Source organism: Xenopus laevis, chromosome 2L (genome assembly GCF_017654675.1).
Source record: "Xenopus laevis strain J_2021 chromosome 2L, Xenopus_laevis_v10.1, whole genome shotgun sequence".
NCBI lineage: Eukaryota > Metazoa > Chordata > Amphibia > Anura > Pipidae > Xenopus > Xenopus laevis.
Window position 1 is genome coordinate 122023258 of NC_054373.1, and position 23465 is coordinate 122046722.

General features: G+C 36.9%; 1 protein-coding gene across 1 annotated transcript in view; it reads left to right on the forward strand.

Annotated features, from left to right (window-relative positions):
* The window catches only part of col4a1.L (collagen, type IV, alpha 1 L homeolog), a 93571-nt gene that overhangs the window by 49355 nt on the left and 20751 nt on the right, over positions 1–23465 (forward strand). The window contains exons 17-34 of the mRNA XM_018247205.2: positions 1433–1486; positions 2185–2226; positions 2995–3085; positions 4876–4911; positions 7090–7245; positions 8265–8360; positions 9456–9545; positions 9979–10049; positions 10638–10829; positions 11319–11487; positions 11983–12075; positions 12162–12266; positions 13096–13193; positions 14683–14833; positions 15576–15689; positions 16438–16605; positions 18851–18940; positions 19472–19624. Of these exons, the coding sequence (XP_018102694.1) occupies positions 1433–1486; positions 2185–2226; positions 2995–3085; positions 4876–4911; positions 7090–7245; positions 8265–8360; positions 9456–9545; positions 9979–10049; positions 10638–10829; positions 11319–11487; positions 11983–12075; positions 12162–12266; positions 13096–13193; positions 14683–14833; positions 15576–15689; positions 16438–16605; positions 18851–18940; positions 19472–19624 (1969 nt within the window). The remainder of the gene's footprint in view (positions 1–1432; positions 1487–2184; positions 2227–2994; positions 3086–4875; positions 4912–7089; positions 7246–8264; positions 8361–9455; positions 9546–9978; positions 10050–10637; positions 10830–11318; positions 11488–11982; positions 12076–12161; positions 12267–13095; positions 13194–14682; positions 14834–15575; positions 15690–16437; positions 16606–18850; positions 18941–19471; positions 19625–23465) is intronic.

The window sequence follows — 23465 nt, forward strand, 5'->3', positions numbered from 1 at the left end:
GGTGTTCATTTAAAAACACTGAGCTGCTGACTAAACAATGAAAGCAAATATATGATTAATTGCCACAAGTTACTGCGCAGGTGCAAATGTGCCCACTGTTTATAAATGAGCCCTACTAGTGTCTTTTATTACATAGCCATTATTAACTTATTTTATCTACATTTTCATTATTGCTAACAATTTTGCTGTTATATATTTTCTGCGCTCAATCAGTTTGTGCATTTTCTTTTTTAAAGGAGAACTAAACCCCCCATTGTGATAAGTCCCCACTGCCCCCCTCCACTGGCCCCCCTCCCTGCCTCACCCCTGCACAGTCTTACCCCTGAATTCTGCCCCCTATAGAAATAGTTACCGCACATGCAGATTGAGCGCAGCTGAGCTTACGGGCACCATCTTCTTCTCTTTGGTAATCTTGTGAGTGAGTGAGCGAAGAGTGAGCACAGCGGAGCTCACGGGTGCCATTTCCGGTAATCTTCATGAAGTGAGCGGCGTATTGGCGCATGTGCAGTTGGAGCAATCTTCCGGTTTGTGACAATTGTGCATGCGCCAAAAGAGACAGAAATTGCCAAAGGGGAGGAAGAAGACACAAAGATTACCATAGAGAAGAAGATGGTGCCCGTAAGCTCAGCTGCGCTCAATCTGCATGTGCTGTCACTATTTTTGAGGGGACAGAATTCAGGGGTAAGGCCGTGCAGGGGGCGAGGCAAGGAGGGGGCCAGTGGAGGGGGGCATTGGGGACTTATCACAATGGGGGGTTTAGTTCTCCTTTAAAGAAGAAGGAAAGGGTTAATCACAGAGGGTGCCATATGATAGGCACCCACCCAGTGATTGTAGTTGCATACCCAATGCCCTAGGTCAGTGCTCTTGTTAGCAGAAAACTGCACCAGTCCACAATACTCCTCAATGATCCTTTTCCTGTCTCATCTTTGTCTATGAGGGTGTGCATGCGCAGTAGAAGGAAAAGCCAAACTTTAACCAAAACATCTGGCAATTTCACTCTACTGAGCATGCATCTGCCTGAGGGCACAGAAGATAAAAGAGGACCACTCTGTGGTGGTTGCTGAAAAGTACCTTGGGCTGGTGTAGTTCTCTGAAGTGGTTATCCTGGCAGATATATTAGAAAGCTTCAAAAAGGAGTTGGAGTTGTAAGAAAATACAAAGTTACGGACATGAGCTTAGTACAAAGTTGATTCAAGAACTGATCCGATTGTCCCCTTGGAGTCAGGATGGAATTTTTACTTCTCTGAGGCGAATTAGAAAGGTTTCAGATGATGTTTTTTGCCTTTTTTAGGATAAGCTAGCAGTAAGGCAGGGTTAATTTAGATGAAAGGTGAAACTTGATGGAAGGGTGTCTTTTTTCAACTTAAATTGCTATGTTGCTATTAACATGCAAAATAACTAAAATCACTATGTTACTTATTTCTTTATCTAGGGAGTTCCAGGTATTCCAGGATTTTCAGGACCTCCAGGACTGGGTGGAACAAAAGTAAGTAGACTTATATGAGTAATTCACATATATTTTAAAAAAAAAAAGCCTATAAAAAATTCATATTAAAAATCATAAAAATCATGTGGCACTCACCAAATGTATTTACATCTCAACAGGACTGAAACATCATGTTAACTTTAAGGAGGTGAAAAATATGTCTACATAGTTTATGCAATACTATAGTCAGCCAGCAGGTGGCACCAACCCATAAGGTTGGCATTTAGGGCGATTCACCTTCAGGAGTCTATGAAAGAGAATATCTGAGGTGAGAGAGAACTCTGTGTTAATAGTGAGGATGTGAGAGGATCCTTATGAGAGTACCTACTTTATTTGTATGCAACCAAGATACACACAAGTTGGATCATCTGTGCTCTAGTGCTGTACATTGTCCTTCCCTGTGTGGAAAATTTGCCTGGTTCATCTCATTCACATTTAGGAACAGTAAAAGCCTACCCCATATGTGTGCCTGTGCCCCAGTTACAAACTGGTCTACATTTCTCATCTCTTTTCTATTATAATTGCACTCCTCTTTTTTGTATTTTGCATTATACTTATTACATATAATAAAATATTATACAAATGTGAAACTGAAGTAAATAGATAGGCACTTATATACATATGCGCCTAAGACTAGTGCTTATAACTGATAGAATAGTTTAAGATACTGCAAGTTACATTTCTGGGTTTTTTTTTAGGGAGAAAAAGGTGAAACTGGACCACAAGGGCCTCCAGGAACTGTAAGTAAAACTATTTCTGAATAAGTCAACTAATATTTAGAGACTAGAAGAAGATCTTAAAGATATACTGACACCAGAAAGTATGCCCTTTTTACATCTATTATAATATTGGCTTTGCTACTTATAAATTTTGCCATAAAGTAATTGCACAATGCTTTTACATTACCTGTCTGATGTCCCATGTTCCTGTATGAGGGGGTTGTCATATTTGTGCAGCAGGAGTCCGTAAGCTGACAGGCTTAGATGAGACAGTCAGGTTGGCAAAACAATCAGGTTTAAAAACTTCAACTAACAATTACTTACAAAAACAAACCTCTCAGCAAAAAACAGCATGTCCTATAGGTAACTTTTCAAAAAGTATTTTTTTTTGTGTCAGTATCACTTTAAAGTGGATCTCCACCCAAAACATTTTTTGCTTTTGCTGAAAGAAAATGTAATTCAAAGCACCCTTTTAAGTCACTTAAATTAAACATTTTCAATGTTTTCTTTCATTATGCAAAAATAAATATTTTTTTGACTGGTGATCTTTAAAGCGTGCCCTAGTTGTAATGCATATTTTTGTTTTGTGAGCACTGCATTATACTGCTATATATCACAAATAGCACAACATTTAATACATACAGTCAGGAGAGTGAAGTTTTAGTGACAAAATTTGGGCACATTCACTAGAAAAAACAAGTGATTCACTCGAAGGGAGGACAGAGTTTAAAAAACCCAACATTCATTTAGCTCAATCTAATCTTTATCTTTTAATTCTTATGTATATAGGTAATTGGGGATGGTGATACCACAGTATGTGAAAAAGGAGACCGTGGACTGCCTGGTTTTAGTGGAAACAAAGGAGAAAAAGGTCTTAAAGGTAATTATATTCAAACTACTTTGAAATTATCCTGATCTATTAAATACGTAACCATGGAATGTACACCTAAAACATAGATGTAAAAAATGAAGATCCACCTTAAAGAGATGCATAGACAACTCTTTTAAAGGGGACCCATCACCCAAAAAAATTATTCCAAATCCTATTTTATCATGTTAGTCAAGCAAAATGAACTTTAATTACACTTTACAAATTATTTGAATTTTGTTTCCACCAGGGAATTCATAATTATAGCAAGCAGGCAGGAGCCATTTTGTGGACACTGTTATTAAGACAAGCCTTCCATCATCTTAGAATCTTGTTTGTGCACCAAATGGGGGACCTGATGTCCATCCCCATGCCCTGGTTACACAATTAAATGGTTGAGAACTGGGGGAATGTGGGGAGAGCAGTGACATCTAGGAAGTGTTGAATGGAAAGTGCCCAAGGCATAGAGAAGGGGCAGACAATATTTGATTGACAGCTGAGATATTTAAATGCATCTACAACAGCTTTGAATGCTTTAATAAAGGCTTTGAAAGGGACTTTTATTATACAGATTTTTATTTCTGGGTGACAGGTCCACTTTAAAGGCACTTATATTGTGCCAATAGGAAAAAGCCCTTTAGAACACATGAAAAATACCCCGATGTTAAAACCAGAAAAATGAGGGGTTATTTACAACCACATGTGCAGTCGCACTCCTGCATTTTTTCCTAAAGTGAGTTGTGCGTTATATCCAACTCTTTAATGGGTACAGTCAAAATAGATTCGCACTTCTATATAGTTGTGCTCAGCAGCACTCAGTTCTTTTATTCTTTTAGATCAAGTGCTGTTGTGCTTTTGCCTACTGATGCAAGGGACATTGGAGCTACTACCACCTCCTGAATAAGCAGTAGCTCCAAGGTTTAATGATGTGCGGGCCGGCCTGAAACCCGCAGGTCAGGTGGGTTCGGACTGACTACCACAAATCTTCGGGTCGCACTGCAGACTTCCTGCCTGTCAATTTATAGACTTGCACCTGCCCTGCCCCTTTTATGATAGCACCGTGGGGCAGGGTGGATGTGGATCTATAAATAGAGGGGACAGAGCGGGCCGTTCGAGAAAAACTCGACCTGAATATCAATACCAGGGTTTCCCTTGTGCAAAACATCAATAGGCAAAGCACACTTGTGCCTAAAGAATTGGGTGCAGATGTCACACACCTGAAAATTACTCCAGCTGAACTTCCCTGCAGTGAATTCTGAAGAAAAAATATGACAATTGCATTAAAAATGCACTCCGTTCACTGCACTTGCCGATGTGAATAAGCCCTAAACTGTAAATATGAACATGTCAAAAGTTTCATCTTTGGGGTGTATATACAGTATACTCAACCAATATAGTCTAAAGCAGTGATGCCCAACCAGTGGCTCGTGAGCAACATGTTGCTCTCCAACCCTTTGGGTGTTGCTCCCAGTGGCCCCCCATAAAAACCATGTGTATTGCCAAACAGAGCCTCCTGTTGGCTTTAAGTCAACATAGAAGCTACCAATGCCCCATGAACTTTTTGCATGCTTATGTTGCTCTACAACACTATTTTACACTTGAACGTGGCTCACAGGTAAAAAAAATGTTGGGGACCCCTGGTCTAAAGCATATCCAAACATGATATATTAAAGGTACACTTTGTTATATTGGCGTATAAATATTTGTTCTTATGTAATACAACCTGTTTTATTAAAAAATTACAGCTGAGGCAGTTCAACAACAATCTTTTAATTATATTTAATTAATGTATTTTATTTTAGGTACTCATGGAGTGCCAGGCTTACCAGGATCCCCAGGTACAGATTTTATCATGCAGTTGCTTAATATAAGATTTAATTTTATTTATTGTTTAATTAACTGTTTATAAAGGTTTAGAATATTCATTTAACCATATAGCTTTATAAACAAAACAAAACTTAAAGCAAGATAACTCTTCTCTTGTGATGCAACAATTTTTTTCATTTTTTTGTGAAAATATTCTGTTGAGACAGATAATTTGTGATCAGTATGGCATTTTACAAATGCTAGAAATATTTGTAAAATGGTGAGATAGAGACACTCATACATTGACATTGTTCACATAGTTCTGTAATTACTCCTTGACACTTTTTAAAGAGCAGCAATTTACCCACTCTGCCTGCTCTGATAAACTGCATGCAGTTTGATGTATCTGCCTATAATTTCAGTGTTCCTTTACTGGAATTTGCCCATTTGAACTGGACATTAATGCCATTATTGACTTCATGCATAATTGCCACTGTGAAAACCTTGCACAGCAACTTAGGCACAATTTGGCAGTAGAGTGAGAGCTGAACTTAGCAGTCATTCTACTCCACATGCACCTGTCAGCATTCGAAGAAATAAAGGCAGAACAGGAAGGAGATAGCACTAAAACAGCTTCTACAGAAATATACTGGGCTGGTGCAGTTTTCTTCTAACAGGATGGTTGCCTCCAGGACCGGCTGCCAAGGCTAGGGCTGGTATTATGAATTTACGAGCTGGTACATTTGTAGACACTTGTCAACTCACTCCTGACAGTCAACAAATCCTGTGTTGTTTAGGTCCTTGCCAACCTGGCTCTGCTCCCTTTGATGACACAACCTCGCCCTGTGACATCACACTCACATTTACGTCACTGCCCTTTACTCGAAGTCCCACTCCTGTTATGCCATTATAGAATTTTTAAAAAGGTGGCAAACCCTAGCTAAATAGCTAAATGCCAGCCTGAGGTATCAAACATTTTAGTATCCCACCCAGTTATTTAACCTTTTGTTGTCCTTGTTTTTTTTATGATGGAGGAAATATAGTTTCAGGAATCCCTGGCTGTTTGCACACAAGGGGCTTTTTTTAAACTCTGGGGTCACGTAGACCACATAATCCCATACCCATTGGCTATTTTTTTTTCAAATTTGTGTGTGTTTTGTCACAATTTATTTTACACAATTATGTTGTTTTTCCTCAAATTTGAAAACTGAAAAATTTGCCCTAAGTGACAACATAATTAGAGATTAGAAGTCAGCACTCACCCATAGGATATATTGGACGCAGGTGCAGGTCTAAGGTGGCCACTTCCACCCGTTTTGTAAACACAATGTAGAAAAGCAGACAGCACCACACTTGAGGTAAATTCTTAAAATGCCTTTATTCCAAAAGGGCTTATTTCAGCATGAACAAAATAGCAGCGACGTTTCAGGCGTACACTCGCCTTTTATCAAGCTTGATAAAAGGCGATTGTACGCCTGAAACGTCGCTGCTATTTTGTTCATGCTGAAATAAGCCCTTTTGGAATAAAGGCATTTTAAGAATTTACCTCAAGTGTGGTGCTGCCTGCTCTACTAAGTGACAACATAGCCTGTATACAGTATAGCCTATATTTTTATATTTACAAATGATAAATTAGAAAACTATAGGGCATGAAATGAAGCTTTTTGTTTCACAAATAACCTCATTTTTTTTTTTTTACAGATTCAAAATTTTTAATTAAATCTAATAAAAACCAAAACAGGGGGTGAACTGTATACAGTTTATGAGTTATCAAGTATAAGTCATTTAGTTTCAAATTTTGTTGTACAAAAGTTGTACATCGTTAATATATTTGTTTATTTGTTTTCATGCTTCAAAGAGAAAAGGTAACTTTTATTGGTAAATATTCACACACAAATAATCAGTGAGCTGGATAAGTATTTGTCTGTAGAAAGTGTCATACTATGTGTAACCATTGAAACTGTTAATAAATAAAAACTTAGATCCTTTTGTCATACACATACAAAACCACACAATAGTATTCTGGTCCTCTTTGTCTGTAGTGAGAATTTATTACCACAAGTTCAAATTAATTTCCCACTGATTATTAGCGGTATTTATTTTCTGACCTTTATACTTTTATCAAATGCATTTTGCCCCTATTACCCTTAATTGGTAGACCATACCATGCATATATGATCATAGGTGAACTTGAATTCTTTAATTTAAAGGGCTTCCGGTTCCTGGAGCTACTGGGCCACCTGGTTTTCCTGGTGAGAGAGGTGAAAAGGGTGAACATGGATTGCCAGGGCTAGCTCTTCAAGGGCCAAAAGGCAGAGATGGCTTTACTGGTCCTCCTGGATTGCCTGGTCCACCAGGTGTTATAGGTAAGTAAGAAAACATTTATTATTTATATATATATAAATATATATATAAGTAAATGATAAGTGATAGTGATGAACACAAATTTTCACCAAGTTTTGCTGCAAAAATGTTGCCCATAGACTCCAAAAAAAAAAAAATTGTTACCTATCAAAAAAAATTGCTGTGCATCAAAAAAATTTGTCACCCGTAGACTTCAATGCATTTTGGTGAATTTTCGCTGTTTCGCTAGTTTTCGGCAAAGCGAAACAGGTCAGATTCGTCCATCACTACTGAGTGCTATTAAGCTCTTACAGCCCATAGAGCAGAATGAGGATTTGCTAAATGTGTCCATTTTAAAACATTGGTCTAGAAAAGTACTGATTAATGGGGGAAATATTGGACTTCGGGGAATCCTCTAGATTCCTCATTTCAATATTTGATACATCTGTGCTCAAGTATATCTCAATAACCAGTTCTGTGCTGATGAAAATCACTGCTTTCAAAATCATGAAAAATTTGTGATTTTTTTTAATAAAATCTGACTTTTAAAAAATCCCGAAATTTTCATAATTTATTAAACCCTGAGGATGGAAAAGTCCCAATCTGAAAATCCAGCATTCCCAGACCTGTCAAGATTGTATATAAGTCAATGGGAGAAGTCCTAATGATTTTTTGATGTGCGCTGGGTTTCATGCCATACCCCGAAGTTTTTGGGTGAAAATTACGAAAAAGCAAAGCAAATTTTTTGGGAAAATGTAATAATAAATAAGCCTAAAAAACCTAGCGGATTTTATCAGAGTTTGTAGAAGAAACTATTGAGATAAATTCGGAATTTGATAAATAACCCTCTAGCGTAAATTGATGTAAACTGATGTATAATGTAGCTTATGTTTAGTTATTACCCACAGAACAAATATAGCCATGAACAGATTTCAAAACAGATATAGTTTATTAATCTCCCCAATACCATTAACTAACTGCATTTTATCTGCCTGGATGCTGAAGAACATGTTATTATAACCTATGACTATTGTTTTCATAGATACAAGTCTAGAATGTGTAAGTGGGCTGCAGGGAGACTCTGGATTACCTGGAAATCCTGGACAAAATGGATTCCAAGGGGAGAGAGGGCAGAAAGGTATGATATTCTGGTTAGGAAGAGACTCATTATCAGGTCCTTGATCTAGTTAAATATTGAGTGTTTATGGCCAGTTTCCCCACTGTTTAAGTATAACTCTATGTGCATGTGTAGTGAATGTATTTTCTGTAAATATTCATCTCAGTAACCTTGGGAATGTAATGGTATATTCACACTGAACCCTCTACTAAGAGGGATATTGGTAATGTTAGCAAAGAACAAATCCATTCCATAAACAAAGCAATAGCATAACAATAATCTATTTATAAGAAGAGCTAAAAACTTCATATACAGCCACTCACCCCCAAGTATAGGGTGGCGGTATGAGTAGTGAATCTATTATTTGGAAACCCATTGTTCAGAAAGCTCTAAAATACAGGAATGCAATTTTCCATATAACAAATCTTATTTCAGTAACAATTTCCTTTTTCTCTGCAATAAAAACAGTACCATAGCCTTGCTGGTAACTAAGCCATAACGTACGTAGATCCAAATTATGGAAAGTTTTCATATCCAAGAAGGTTAGAAGTAGTGTAGGACCACGCACACCCTGTGGAAATTAAGAGACGCCTGGTGCACAAGGGTAGAGGCTCGGCAACCTCACAATAGGATACAAATCGGCGACATCCGATGGCACACAGGACTACAGGAGTAGAACTGTGTGCCATCGGATGTCGCCGATTCATATCCAAGAAACCATAGCATACCAAATAATAGTTCCCATTCTGGTTATCAGTTATGTTTGTGTAAATACACCATTTTTTATTTGCTTCACAATTTGTTGCTTGCAAATAAAAAAATCAAGATTCATACAAATTTGAATACAATTTACTTTACCCTGTGGTTGTAAAAACATGGGTTTGATTTATAAATATACTTTATAGTTTACCCAGTGGTAAAACTAGTTGCTGCTTGGTAAAATAATAAAGACTGATGGTCAGGGAAGTGTTGTAAATGAGGAAAACATGAAAATGTAAATTCTAGTAAATCTGCATCCCCATAGTTGTTAGCATTTATAAAGAAGTCATCATTTGCATGTTAAGTTGCTTGTTATTTATACAAAGAAAGTCTGCAATTATTTTAACTATTTTTCAGGTGATAAAGGTGACGCATGCCCTTCATGCGATTTAGTTCCACCAGGACTTCCTGGTCCACCAGGTCCTCAAGGACCTCCTGGAGATCAAGGTGAGTACATAATGACGGAGAAAAAATTTTTATCAACTGACTTTGCTTATGTATAGGTTTGTGCCATCTAAGCACTAAACAAATGAATTTTCCCTCTGTCAAAGCAGAGCCACCATAGCCACCATTCTCCATGGCTAGGACAAACAAAACACAAACAATTATGTTGTCTATAAATATACAAAGGGAATAGGAAATATGTTTTTATTTCCTTTTAACTAGTGAACAAAATAGACTGTGCTTGTTGGTTTGGATGATTATTTTAATCAGGCTGAGTGTGACCATCACAATAAATGATAGGAGCACTGTAAAGCATCAGGAATTAGATACACATTTTAGGTTGTCTTCTGTTTGAATGTAATGCCTTGTAATGATTGTTACAATAGAACTTCTTATTTTAAGTTTTCATTGTGTGTAAATGTATTGTTGTTGTAAGGTGTGCCTGGTGTACCAGGAATCAAAGGCGATAGAGGTCAACCAGGCTATGATGGGTTACCAGGAGCTCCGGTGAGTAATTGTTTTTAACTATATCCATCTTTTATACAAAAATGGTTGTTATTTTATTGGTACTAAGGGGCCGATTTCTGAAAGATCGTAGAACGTTGGGTTTACATGTTTTTTTCAACAGCTATTTTCTTTCATACTTTTTTAATTTAGATCTTTTAATAACTTTCAAGGCATTCATGATTTTTGAGAAATAGAGTGGTTTCAAAAAGCTATAATACCACTAAATTCACCTTTTAGTAAGTTCTACAAATTTTTGCTTTGAAAATATATCTAACCTCTGTTTAACGTATTTGTATGTAAGTGTTTATTTTATAAACATAAGATTTTATAATCTAAAAAGGCAGAACCTCTACCCAGGAAGAATACACACTGCATAGTATATTGTTCTTTAATGTTACAATACAAACAAATCAATCAAGAACATACTTTAAATGACCCCCCGGCTTACATTTATAAAGAATGCACAGTAAAGGACAACCTAATACTTATGCTGAGAATGTTTACAATTTAACCAAGAATAACAGTCAGTTTATGGGGTATTTATTTATATTTTTAGGCAGGGGATAATGGTTTACTTTTTTTTTTCAGGGACCTCAAGGTGGGCCAGGTTTAATGGGAAGCCCTGGTGCAAAAGGAGAACCAGGGGAGGTATATTTTGAGCCAAGGCTAAAAGGGGATAAAGGAGATGGAGGATTACCTGGGCAGCCTGGAACACCTGGAAGAGATGGAAGGCCAGGCAGTGATGGGCAACAAGGACAACCGGGTCCAAAAGGTGTATCGGTAAGTTTGCATAAACAATGACTCCCAAGAGCTTGAACTGTTGCATTTTTAGCATCAACAGCTTTGTAAATTTGACAGTTGATGATATACCATGCACAATAATAATCAGGATGTTAAGTAAAGGAAGCTCTTTTTTTCATTCTTGATTAATATTTGTGTCATTTGGCAGTATATTTTTTATCTCAAAGTTCTTACACACAAGTGTTGAAATATGTAAAAAAAAAAATAGGAGAGTATCAGAAAGAACGTTTAAAAGTTCATAAAACTCAAATGAACAATCATAATGAACACATAATTTTTCAAGTACATTGATATAAATAATTTGAAACATTGATATCACACTCCATTGAGTGATCACACATTTAAACCTATTCAGAGTTCAATTAAGTTAATATTGAATATTTGAGAATCACAAATTTGTTTTTATTTACTTTTTTTTATTTAAATGTGAGCGTCAAATAACTTAATGTACTATTGCTTACTTTTTAGGGAACAATAGGTTCAAAAGGTGAACAAGGACCTCCTGGTGACAGAGGATCTCCTGGAAACCCTGGAGAACGTGGATTTCCAGGACCAGCTGGCATAGGGCCTTCTGGACCATCTGGTGACAAAGGAGAAGCTGGTGTTCCTGGATTTGTAGGCATACCTGGTGCACCTGGTAAACAATTTTTTGATTCATATAAAACAATTTACAGACAGTTTGGTTCTTTAACAATTTGTTCCCCTGAAAAGAAAGAGCTTAAGCCATGTTGGTTCTATGCAATTCATGACTGAAGAAAACTCATTTACATCATTACATTACATTGTAGCTCAGCATCATGTAGCATCAGCTACAAATAAAAATATAGCCCCATATTTAGCATGGTGATTTCCAACAGCTCCTTAGGTTAGCATACCAGCTGCTTAGAGCATATTGAGCATGTACTGTATATGTCACTGAAAAGATAGTTATCTGCTGTCGACAACTTTGAAGGCCTGGATGTTTACTATTATAGAACTAAATGCCACTACAGAAAGTTCACTATATAAAGTAAATAATTTAAAGCCATATTTTGTTTCGGCCTGTCCATTAAAATGTTTCTATGATAATAAAGCATTGACTGTCAGGCAATAGGGAAGCATTTTACATATCTAATTTGTTTTTTTTTTGCAGGTGCTAAAGGTGAACCTGGAAAAGCTATTATCAAAACAGGGCCACCAGGGCCAATGGGAGGTGCAGGGGTTCCTGGCTTTCCAGGGGATCAAGGTACTTTAGAATGGTTATATGATGGGATGGTCAGCATTAGGAAAATATGAACATGTATGATTAGTAATTTATCATTCATTTAACAGGTGAAAAAGGATCTCCTGGACTTCCTGGAAGACCAGGACCCCAGGGGGAGAAAGGCGAACATGGTTTACATGGTATAGGATATCCTGGGCCTCCTGGTGAAAAAGGTAGGCTTAATATCATTTACACCACAGACCAAACTACTTATAGTAACACCCTATGTACAATATTAACTTTGGTTTGTAAATTAGCTTTCTATCTTTATGTAAACATTTTTTCCCAAATTAATTTACTAAGCAAGGTTAGTTTCCTCATTTCTGTCTTGTGTTTAATGAAATGTTTGTCAAAGCAAACCCAGAATTGGGATTAGCATTGACTTTCCATAAGTTTGGGTTGGACCCAAATGGGGTTATCAGACCAAGTCACAAGGTGAGTATGATTCACTTTGTGGTGGTCTGGAAAGGTGTGTTTTTTTTGGAGGTCTAGAAAAATTATTTTAAAGACTGCCACACAGTAATCACACATCTTCTTCTTTTGTGTAATAGCCTTTGCAATCTAAAACCTCTTAGTAGCCAATTAGCACAAGCTAGTAATAAATACTCATTGCTTGACTGTAGAAATTGTATAAGTTTATTTTAGAAACTGTTTCTAGAAACTAATTTTGTGCAAAGTATGTAGAAGTACTGTATTTATTGCAACATAACATTATAATTATTGGGCACAATATTTAAAACATTTTCTTTTTACACCACTTTGTGTGTAGTTGGATCACCTTGCAATTTTACACAAAGGTTTATCCAATCCATTGTGAAGCAATATAACATTTTTCACCACCTATGGTTCTCTCAAAAAATTGAATTTACTGCTCTCAAACAATAATAATGTTTGTTTAACTGACAAATATACATTTTTAAAGCTATTGGTTTATTGGAAATAATTAAGTTGGCAAATTCTATCATTTGTAGGTTGTCTTTATTTTTTGCTATTATTTTATAGGTTTTCAAGGAATGCCAGGCACACCTGGTCAAGCTGGGTTTCCTGGTCCACAGGGACTTGATGGATTACCAGGGTTAAGAGGGGAATTTGGACAAAAGGTAATCATTTTTGGATCTTTTGTAGACAGATAGAGGCACATTTATCAGGGGTCGAATTTCGAATTCATGTGAGTTTTTTAAAACTCCCATAAACTCCCATGAACTCGAAATTCGACCAATCAAAATATATTATAAAAATCTAATTTTTTAATCTCGGGTGAATAGGCTTGACCCGAAAACTCAAACTCTGAAAATAACTTGAATGTCCGGAAGGCTGCAAACAACTCCAAATTGATCCCTTGACGTCCCCCATTAACTTAAACAGCAATTCGGGCCAGAGTATGATAAATCTCAAAAATCGAATTCGAAATTTTTAAAAAACTCTAGTCGAATTTGACATTTTTGACCATAAAAAAACTTGAAAATTGAATTTCAATTCGAATTTTCAATTCGACCCTTGATAAATCTGCCCCATAGTGTTACATAATTTTAATACAACAAAAAAAAAAACCTGCTGTCTTACTTTCTTTCTTAAGTTGTTACTGATCACCTGATTTAATGGTTTGCTTATTTGTATCCAGACTCTGGGGCAGATTTATTAAGGTTCGAGGTGTTTTTTCCTTAAAAATTCGAGTTTTCAAATTACATTTTTTGGTCAAAAAATCCTCCAATCAGTTGAGTTTAAAACGAAAAAAAAACCTCTAATATTTGGATATAGCATCCAAAAATAAACCACCTAAAACTTGTTGAGGTTTTGTAGAGGTCAATGGCAGAGGTAACTTGAACCATTTGAAGATAACAGCCTGCTTAATATTCAAGTTTTCAGAGGGTTTTGCCTGAAAACTTGAATGATTCAAGCAACCCAAGTTTTTTTTGCTGAAAGCTTGATCAATTAGAGTTTTCAGGTTGCAGGACTCATCTTGCAGAATTCGTTTTTTTTTAAATTCAAGTTTTTTCTTATTGAAGATACCATTTGAGTTCATTTGAGTTCATTCAAGGTAAAAAAACTCTTACACTTGACCTTTAATAAATAACCCTATCTGTGTGTATATATACTTGCAAATGTTTGGGTATGATTTTGCAAAAAATGCTAGAGTTATATACAATGCTGGTCACATCAATCACATTTTTGGGCAGCAAAAATGAAGGAATGTGCTCTAATAAAAGCAGACAAATGGTAGAATATTGTCTTCTGTAAAAGCGCTAATGAAATGTCTAGTAATTATATTGAATATAATTTTTGTATGCTTTCCTTTGTTGGATCATGGCGTATCTGAGGGATGCTTTGTTTAAAATTATTGTACATATAAAAACCAAACCTGCTGTGGTTCATGAAATCTCAGTTTCATTAAAACTGAGTGGCAGTAAAACTAGTTTTTTTTTTTTTTTAACCCATCCCACCTCCAACACTTTGTTAGCTAGGGCCTAAAAATTATGATTTACATTTGTTGCTGTTACTGATATAGACTAATATAGCTAGATATGGTTCTTTAAAATGTATTACATTGGACATATTTTCTTTACATTTTGTTTATTTTAAAATCATTAGGGCGAACCAGGTTTGGGTCTTCCAGGCCCAAAAGGAGTACAAGGACCACCTGGACCTTTTGGAATTCCTGGAGAGAAAGGACATTATGGTGCACCAGGTGTGCCAGGGGAACAGGGATTTTCAGGTGTTCCAGGCCATCCAGGGAGCAAAGGTAATATATATATAATATAATTATCTTTTTATTTTCAGAATTCACATACAGGGGCAGGCTTTCAAACAATATACAAATATCAGTTTCTGGCCTTACTGACCATAGCATGCTGTTTTATGCAAATATCCTTAGTCGACATTTTAAGGCAGAGTTTCTTCTCCTAACAGCAATATTATTATATTATATTTAAAGATTTGTGTCAATTTGTGTTTTAAGTTGACAACAGTCCCAAGACAACTTAAAGCTTGATTTTTCCTTTGAGTTAAGCCCAGTGGATGTTACCACATCTTGCATGCAAATACAGTTTGTGATGCACCTTGCTAGCTTTGAATGTAATGATCAAACACACAGTTACAAGGCATTTAAATAATTACTTATTCACATATATTTAATGTATATAGGCTAGAGATAAGCGAATCTGTCCTGCTTCACTTTGCAGAAAAATCTACAAAACGAGGCGACAATATTTTTTTTGACTTGCAACAATATTTTTACACACGCAACTTTTTTTCTCACTCCAAATGCATTAAAGTCAAAGGGAGTTTTTTCTTGTGGAGACTTTTTTGTCTTGGTGAATTTTTGTCCAAATGCATTAAAGTCAATGGGCATTTTTTTTGTCTCTGAAACTTTTATGTGTTGGTGACTTTTTTGTTTCACAAAAAAGTTTGCAGATGGCAAAATAAGGAATGTTGCGGCAAATTGATGAATGGCTAACGCTAATGTATTATATTTTTTAAACAAGGTGAGCCTGGTATTGTGGGTGTTCCAGGAATTCAAGGACCTCCAGGTGTACCTGGAATGGGACCTAAAGGGCAACCAGGACTTATGGGACCACAAGGTCCTCCAGGATTTCAAGGTACAAAGAAATTTGTTTGCGTTTATTCTATTTATCATCCCTTCTTAGTTAATAAAGAAACAGAAAGCCAAATAACCTCTCTTGAGCACCCATATTCCCTAGTTAAACAGCAGATGTTTAAAAAATACAAAAATATACATCTATTGGAGCAGAACGCTCCCCAAAACATAGATGTATCTCATCCAATTCCTTATATAGTGACTATAATACCTCAGTTCTTGAGAAAAAATATATACTGTATACCTTGCATAAATCAAAAAGCTGCTTTCTCTTCTCATTGGCATTTGCTGGGCTAGTCATACTGGACACTTATGGCAACTTGTGACTGTCACGTTATGCTGGCATATTCTATTTATTATATGATTGGATAGGGATGCCCCAGGCTGAGGTTAGCAGGAGCATTTAAGGTCACTTCCACTAGTTTCCTGCTCTATCCTTTCACCATGTTCCACCTCCACCTCCTTCCAAACTCCAAAAAAATGCAGAATGTGACATAGCAAATTACTCGACAGGTTTACAATTATAAACTGACAAGGACCGAGGATGCTCTAAATATGATTAAAGCAGGAAAACCTTACATAACACTTCTCATCCTGTAGTTTTGAAATAGCAGAATCACATCAGGACTTCTGACTTCTTCTGCTATACAGTACTACTATAATACACAGATAAGTTGTAATTCAATCTTATAGAAGGAAACATTCATTTTCCAGTATGGATTCAAGCTTGTATTTATTTGCAATTACAGGACCTGCTGGAGTTAAAGGAGAACGTGGCTATGCTGGTTTCCCAGGATTAGACATGCCAGGACCAAAGGGAGACAAAGGAAATGTAGGATTTCCTGGACAAACAGGTGTAACAGGAATTCCAGGCCTGCCAGGTGCACCAGGGAAAGAGGGCCTTCCAGGTTATCAAGGTAAAAACATTAATAAGTAAAGTACATTATTTTATATCAATGTGGGCGATGCATTCAAGTACTTATGAACGATGGAGCACATTAACATAGTTTATAAATAGGTATATGAGTGCTAGAGGACAAACCCATTGATTAGGCACCTCTTGCTACCAAAATGAGGAAGGCGAGAGCTTTAAAATTCTGCTGTCCTGGAAAAAAGATGCATCACTGGAATGCCAAATGATTCTAAGAGACCTATAAAAAACTCCCACCAGGCAACTGGAAGAGGAGTAATAAATACACTTTTAAAATAACCCATTGCACATATACTGTAAGACATGTAAACTGCTCTTGTAGCCAGTTACAGAATTGTCTTTACCACATGATCATCTTAACACACCACATATTTCAATATTATTTTGACACAAAATGGTTACTACTCTATTATAATTGAGAACTTTGGCAGAGAGGAAACAATTGACATATGGATCTATCCCTTATTGCTCTAGAGACTAAGCCAAGATTACTTTATTTCAACTGTTTCAACAAAGAAAGTTGCTGGTGAATATTACATCGCTAAGCATAGGTTATTGTAAACAACTGCTATGGAATTTTGTTAAATATTTTGTTGCAAAATATGCTTTGCGATTGCGAAATTTTAGTACATACGTTGAGAATGTTATCAAAAGCCATTTAGTTGCAAACTTTACAAGGAAGTTGTTGAGGTCTGTAGTCGGTCAAAAAGGATGCAAACATGATGTCATTCTCTTTCATAATCACTTTTATAGGCATTCCTATAAGTTTAGGATTGGGCACCTGGTTCAACATAGTATTTGTAATACAAACCCCAAATAGAGTTTGAATGTGTAGCAAGTTCAGGTATTAGTATTGTCATTTCCTGGGAAAGATGATGGAGCAAACACTGATAAAAACAGAGACTCCGCACAGCAGACAAGGATACTTTTCAGATTGTCAGTCACAACATGGCAAAAATAATATAAATGCAAGTTATACACTTAATATGGCAGTATGTTGGGAGTTTCCTTAAATGAGAAGGATCTAGGGTTTTTTGTAGATAACAAGTTGTCTAATTCTGGGCAGTGTCATTCTGTGGCTACTAAAGCAATTGCAATGTCTTGCATAAAAAAGTGCATTAACTCAAAGGATGAAAACATAATTATGCCTCGTTATAGCTCCCTGGTAAGGCCTCATCTGGAGTATGCAGTGCAGTTTTGGACTCCAGTCCTTAAGAGGGATATAAATGAGCTGGAGAGAGTGCAGAGACGTGCAACTAAACTGGTTAGAGGGACGGAAGACTTAAATTATGAGGGTAGACTGTCCAGGTTGGAGTTGTTTTCTCGGGAAAAAAGCGATTGTGAGGGGACATGATTACACTTTACAAGTACATTAGAGTACATTATAGACAAATAGCAGGGGACCTTTTTACCCATAAAGAGGATCACCGTACCAGAGGCCACCCCTTCAGACTAGAAGAAAAGAACTTTCATTTGAAGCAACATAGGTGGTTCTTCACAGTCAGGACAGTGAGGTTGTGGAATGCACTGCCGGGTGATGTTGTGATGGCTGATTCAGTTAATGCCTTTAAGAATGGCTTGGATGATTTCTTGGAGAGACATAATATCAAAGGCTATTGTGATACTAAGCTCTATAGTTAGTATAGGTATGGGTATATAGAATTTAATTAAAAGTAGGGAGGGGTGTGTGTATGGATGCTGGGTTTTCATTTGGAGGGGTTGAACTTGATGGACTTTATCTTTTTTCAACCAGATTTAACTATGTAATTAACTATAATCTCACTATGTAACATAAAATAACAATAAAATCAATCCCTGTCCAACTCTGAATACATAAAGGTTCCCAATCGCAAACAAAATATATTTTAGACTGTTTCACTTCTGTCTGTCAAATTTTAAGCATTTTCCCAAACCTCCCTAGTCGAATGGAGAGATTTCAGGTCACGCCACTGTTATTTATGCACCACTTCAGAGTTAATTAATACTAGAAGCACTGGTGTCTTTATCATTTTCTTCAATCATTTACACACCTATGAACTCACAACTTTTGATTTGAATTAATTCTGGGGTGACATTGGCATGGAAGTGTCATGTATGGTTGAGTCCAGCTATGATTTAAAATGTTTTGCTGAAATGAATCCATTTTAACACCGTATTTATAAACAAAAAACTTTTTGAAAAACTGCTAAACATTTTGATTCATGTCTAATTTGTGCTGCATTCTTTAATAGGACCAAAGGGAGAAATGGGTGTCATGGGAACGCCAGGAAGCATTGGACCACAAGGAACCCCAGGCAGTCCGGGACCATTAGGTGAAAAAGGTAAATATCAGAGCAGAAGTCAGAATAAACACAAATAGCTTTCCATGTGATTTTTTTGATAGCTTCTTTATTTAAAGTCCCTATAAATGTGTTATTCACTATGTTTTAGTGTAAAGTAAATAAGATATAAATGCATAAACAAATTGAAATGCTTTCTCTAATGTTTATCCCATTATTGACAGCATTCTGTACTGGTGCATTTGGTCACTAGTAAATCAAATATCCATTGGTCTATTAAGGTGTCTTTACTTTAAATACAAATGAAAAACATAATTCAAAAAACATGAGAATTTGTAGAATGTTCACTTCATTTATCTGTCTTGCCTTCTGGAATATCTGTTGTTAATATTAGGAACTAATCTCTAATTATCATTAATATTGGTGTAAAGCATTTTTCCAGAGCACGAGTGGTGTCCTTGGTCTTGTACCCTAATAACATAACTGTTGATTGATCAGTATTTGCTTTCTGAACAAATTATTTTAAAAATTGTGTAGCCCCTGATAAATGTTTATTTTCTGCAATCTTTTAAGGTGACCCTGGTCCTGTTGGGTCTCCTGGCACAGCTGGATATCCTGGGACAAAAGGAGATAAGGGTGAAGCAGGATTGCCTGGTGTACCTGGTAAAATGTCAGAAACTGACAAGGAAAATATGAAGGGTAGCAAAGGCGATCAAGGAGAAAGAGGTGCGCCATTTTCTATTTTTAAAATGTGTCTTGTATATGAAAGTCTGCTAAGGTTAATTTGCACTTTGGGGCAGATTTACTTATGTGCAAATTTTCGCTTTGGAAGGCCCCCAATGTCTTTGTCACACATTGACGGAATCAAGGGCTTCACTCGTCCCACCTGCACCATTTTTCGTATCGTTGGCCCTACTATTTGCCATAACAGTACTTAACTTGCCCATGCATGCTGGTGTTATTTATAGAAGTGTAACTGTTAGTGTTAAAGGGGGTTATTTACTAAAATCCGAATTTCTCACATTTTATTTGAAAAAATATAAAAATATTATAATATAATAAAATAACCCAAATTATCCGATCTCGTAAAAAATCAATACAATTTTGAGAAAATCCAAATTCCTCAAATTTTTTAGGCTTTTTTTCCAGAATCGCTTGTTTTTATAAAGTTTTTGCCTGAAAACCCTGAAAAAGTCAGATTTTCGGATTAAACCCAGTGCAAACCAAGATAACTTCAAACTGAGATAGATGCCTCTTCCATTGACTTATACAGGACCTCGACAGGTCTGAGATGGCAGATGTTCAGATTCACAAGAAAAAGGAAGATTATTTCATACTTACCGAGATCTTCCTATCTCGGTAAGTATGAAATAATCTTCCTTTTTCCCTAGACGTACTCCATGTCAGTACGTTACGGGACATAGCAAGTTAACGTTATCCCATGGGAGGGAATATGCTTTAAGAAGAAACTGTAATAAGGAAAGGAGTATCTCTGACTAGATAGTCCACCATCATGCAAACTCTTTACCTTAATATAGAGAGTCCAGGTGAAAACCCCAGAATAAGTTCACCAGGCTAAGAATAGAGCTATAGTATAGCATATACTATAGAGAAAGAGAGAGAGAGCGCGAGAGAGAGATGTTAGCCCACTGAGAGTGAGGAACAAGTTAGCTCACTAACCACCACTTCACCTTCCAGAAGAGAGAGAGAGAGAGGAAGACAGTCCTGTAAAAGGCGAATTCAGCAAGCTGAAATACTTACTCTCCTACTCACCAAAAAGCATTCATCACATGTATGCCTAAATTCAGTGCAAATTGCAAGGTACCTGTAAGAAACACTTGGTAGGAGTAAGAATCCAAAACAGACACAATATAGAAATGATCTACTTAGGATATATCCATAAATGTAGGATATCCAATGTACCCTGAGGTACCCAAGGCCAGTACCATAAATATCTTCATATCAGAATGCATGTTAGTCAGGACTGTTCTAACCGAAAGCAGATCCTAAAGATCGGAGACAAGGGTACCTGAGAAAATAATTGGGATTAGAATTCCTTACCCTGTGTAAGGTCCTGTGATGAGGCAGACTCAATTAACTGTAAAGAGTTGAGCAACTCCAGTACCTAAGAAAGAGCCCCTGTTGGTTGACCCAACCTAGTACTCTGAGAGGTATAACTGAATACCCCTAAGGTTACAGATCCCAATAACCACAGTGCAACTAAAGGACTAATTCCAAGATTTATGGAGGCAGATTATATGCCCTGGATAAATGTTTATAGTCACCCACAAACCTGTGTTCTCTCTACCCATAAGGGACCCATTTATATGTGGAATCAACTATACTACACATTTAATCGTTGAGGCTGACCTTGGAACTGGAGGGACGCTATGGATGTTCCAGTAAGTGTCAGAAGGGCCTCTGATCTACTAGAGTCATGCTGGGTCATATGTATCAGGAGTGGCGCAGGAATGTGAATCCGAGAACAAACCAGGATAATAGGAGTGTTGTATCTGGAAGTTACCTGGACCTTGAGCTCTGTGCGAATGTTTCAGACACAATTTTCAGCAGGTGTAAATGTAATCCCCCTAGCATAGGGAATAATGTGACAGACATGGTCAAAACAGACAAAAAAAAAAAAAATACTTCCAAGCCTCCCATTTGAAGCTAGACAAACCTGTAGGACAGATACATAAAATATCCTTAATTCATTCTCAATGAAATTAATGACTGGAAATGGTAAGAGATTACACTCTACTGTAATGACTGCAACCGTCCCACTTAAGGGAAGACTATGATCCTGCTCAGAAGAGCCAAGTACATTTTCGGCCGAAACAATAGGACAAGTAGCAACTGCAGTATGTAACTGTAAGGAGGAAGATCCGAAACTGCTGGTGTTCCAAGAGGGCACAGACATAGAGAGGGAAAATAATTAACGCTCCTAGGACGCCTCCATCTGCTGTCCTATCAGTTACCTATCTGGTGTGGAAGAACAGCCAGCCCTGTATTCTAAAAAACCACTAACTAGGGGATTGAGAAATTGAAGAAAAAAATAAATAAATGGGCCCAAAATAAGTGCCTTCTGGACACAGAGCCTTAAGTCACAAAGCCGTTTTGATAATAGTATAAGGTAGTATAAGCAGAATATCCCTATCCTAGGCCAGACTTGAACAGAGGTCATCTCTATGGACTAACAAGACACTTTGAGGACTCCTTTAGCCTGAAAACCCTTGGTTTGAAATATATACCTTATGCAAATTCCCAGTGGCCTGATATGTATGTGTACCCTGTCTCTATAGACACCCTGTATTGGCAGATAAAATGTCCCATCTATCCTGACATTAAGAATATCAGTAGAAATAGTATAGGAATAACACTGGGTATTGGCTCCCCTCTCTAATTTGTAGGAGGCACTAAGGAGTCTCCCTAGAAAATGGTATAAATACATCTGGGGATCCTTCAGCCAAGCATAGAGAACTGTATACCTTGTTCTTCCTTAAACCTATGAATATGGAATTTCCACAGGTTGCACCCCTAGAAACTAGCCAGATGTCCTGGCTGCTATAGTGAAATTTATGGATTAAGAGTTCAAGTACTGATTGTTCCAGGAATCTTCAAAAATACTATATGTTGCATAAAAATATAGGTTTATTGAGCCAACGTTTCTGGTTCCAAAAAAGAACCCATCCCAAGGACACAAATCATATATAGATATCTGTGCAAACATATATACACACTCATATACATGCCTTAGTATTAAAATATATGCACCTGCCTATGGCCCTCTTATAGATGCAAGCATATATGTTGCTTGGTAGACCAGTTGTATTATGGAGTTTATCCATTAATTGAGCATTTGTTCTGAAGGCAGTAGAATCCCCCTGCAGGATGTGGGCCATGGTGCAAGCATATATTAAAATATGTGATAATAATATGTACCTCGTCAGAGTCCTAAGCTCCTGGTAGAGCACAGTACCCGACCCCAGAGCTCGAGCTGCGTGGGTAGTAATAAACTGCACAATTGACTGGGCAAAGCAATTATCTGGTCCTCCATTCGTTCAGGAAGTGATCGGTGATACAAGGCTGCTGAATCTGGAAAAATTTACATTCAATGGTCCCAAAAGTAGTACATACCTGTGGTTATTGTTAACCCAGCAATCCTTATGACAGACAGGCTTCAGAACTCCTGTAGTGTTTATCAAGACAAAGTTAAGCTCACCTGCCATCGGGAAAAAATATTGCCTAGTGTCTAATTTATTAAGCCATATCTTATCCCAGGAGCAATGCCATGGAATGAAAAGACATTCATATGTAGGTATTCCTATCAGTAGTCATCTGGATTAAACCTGAATGTACCCCAGAAACAATTACAACCCCATGTAATGCATAGTTTAGGTTAACTGCAGTCAGAGCAAACCTATATCCGACCTTCATAGCCACCCAGTCCAGTGATCTACATCTATTAGAGCTACTGGTTCAAGGTGAGCAATAATTAGAGCATATCATACTGCAGAGAATAGGAGCATACCGATATGATCATCGCAACATGTAATACATAAAATATTAG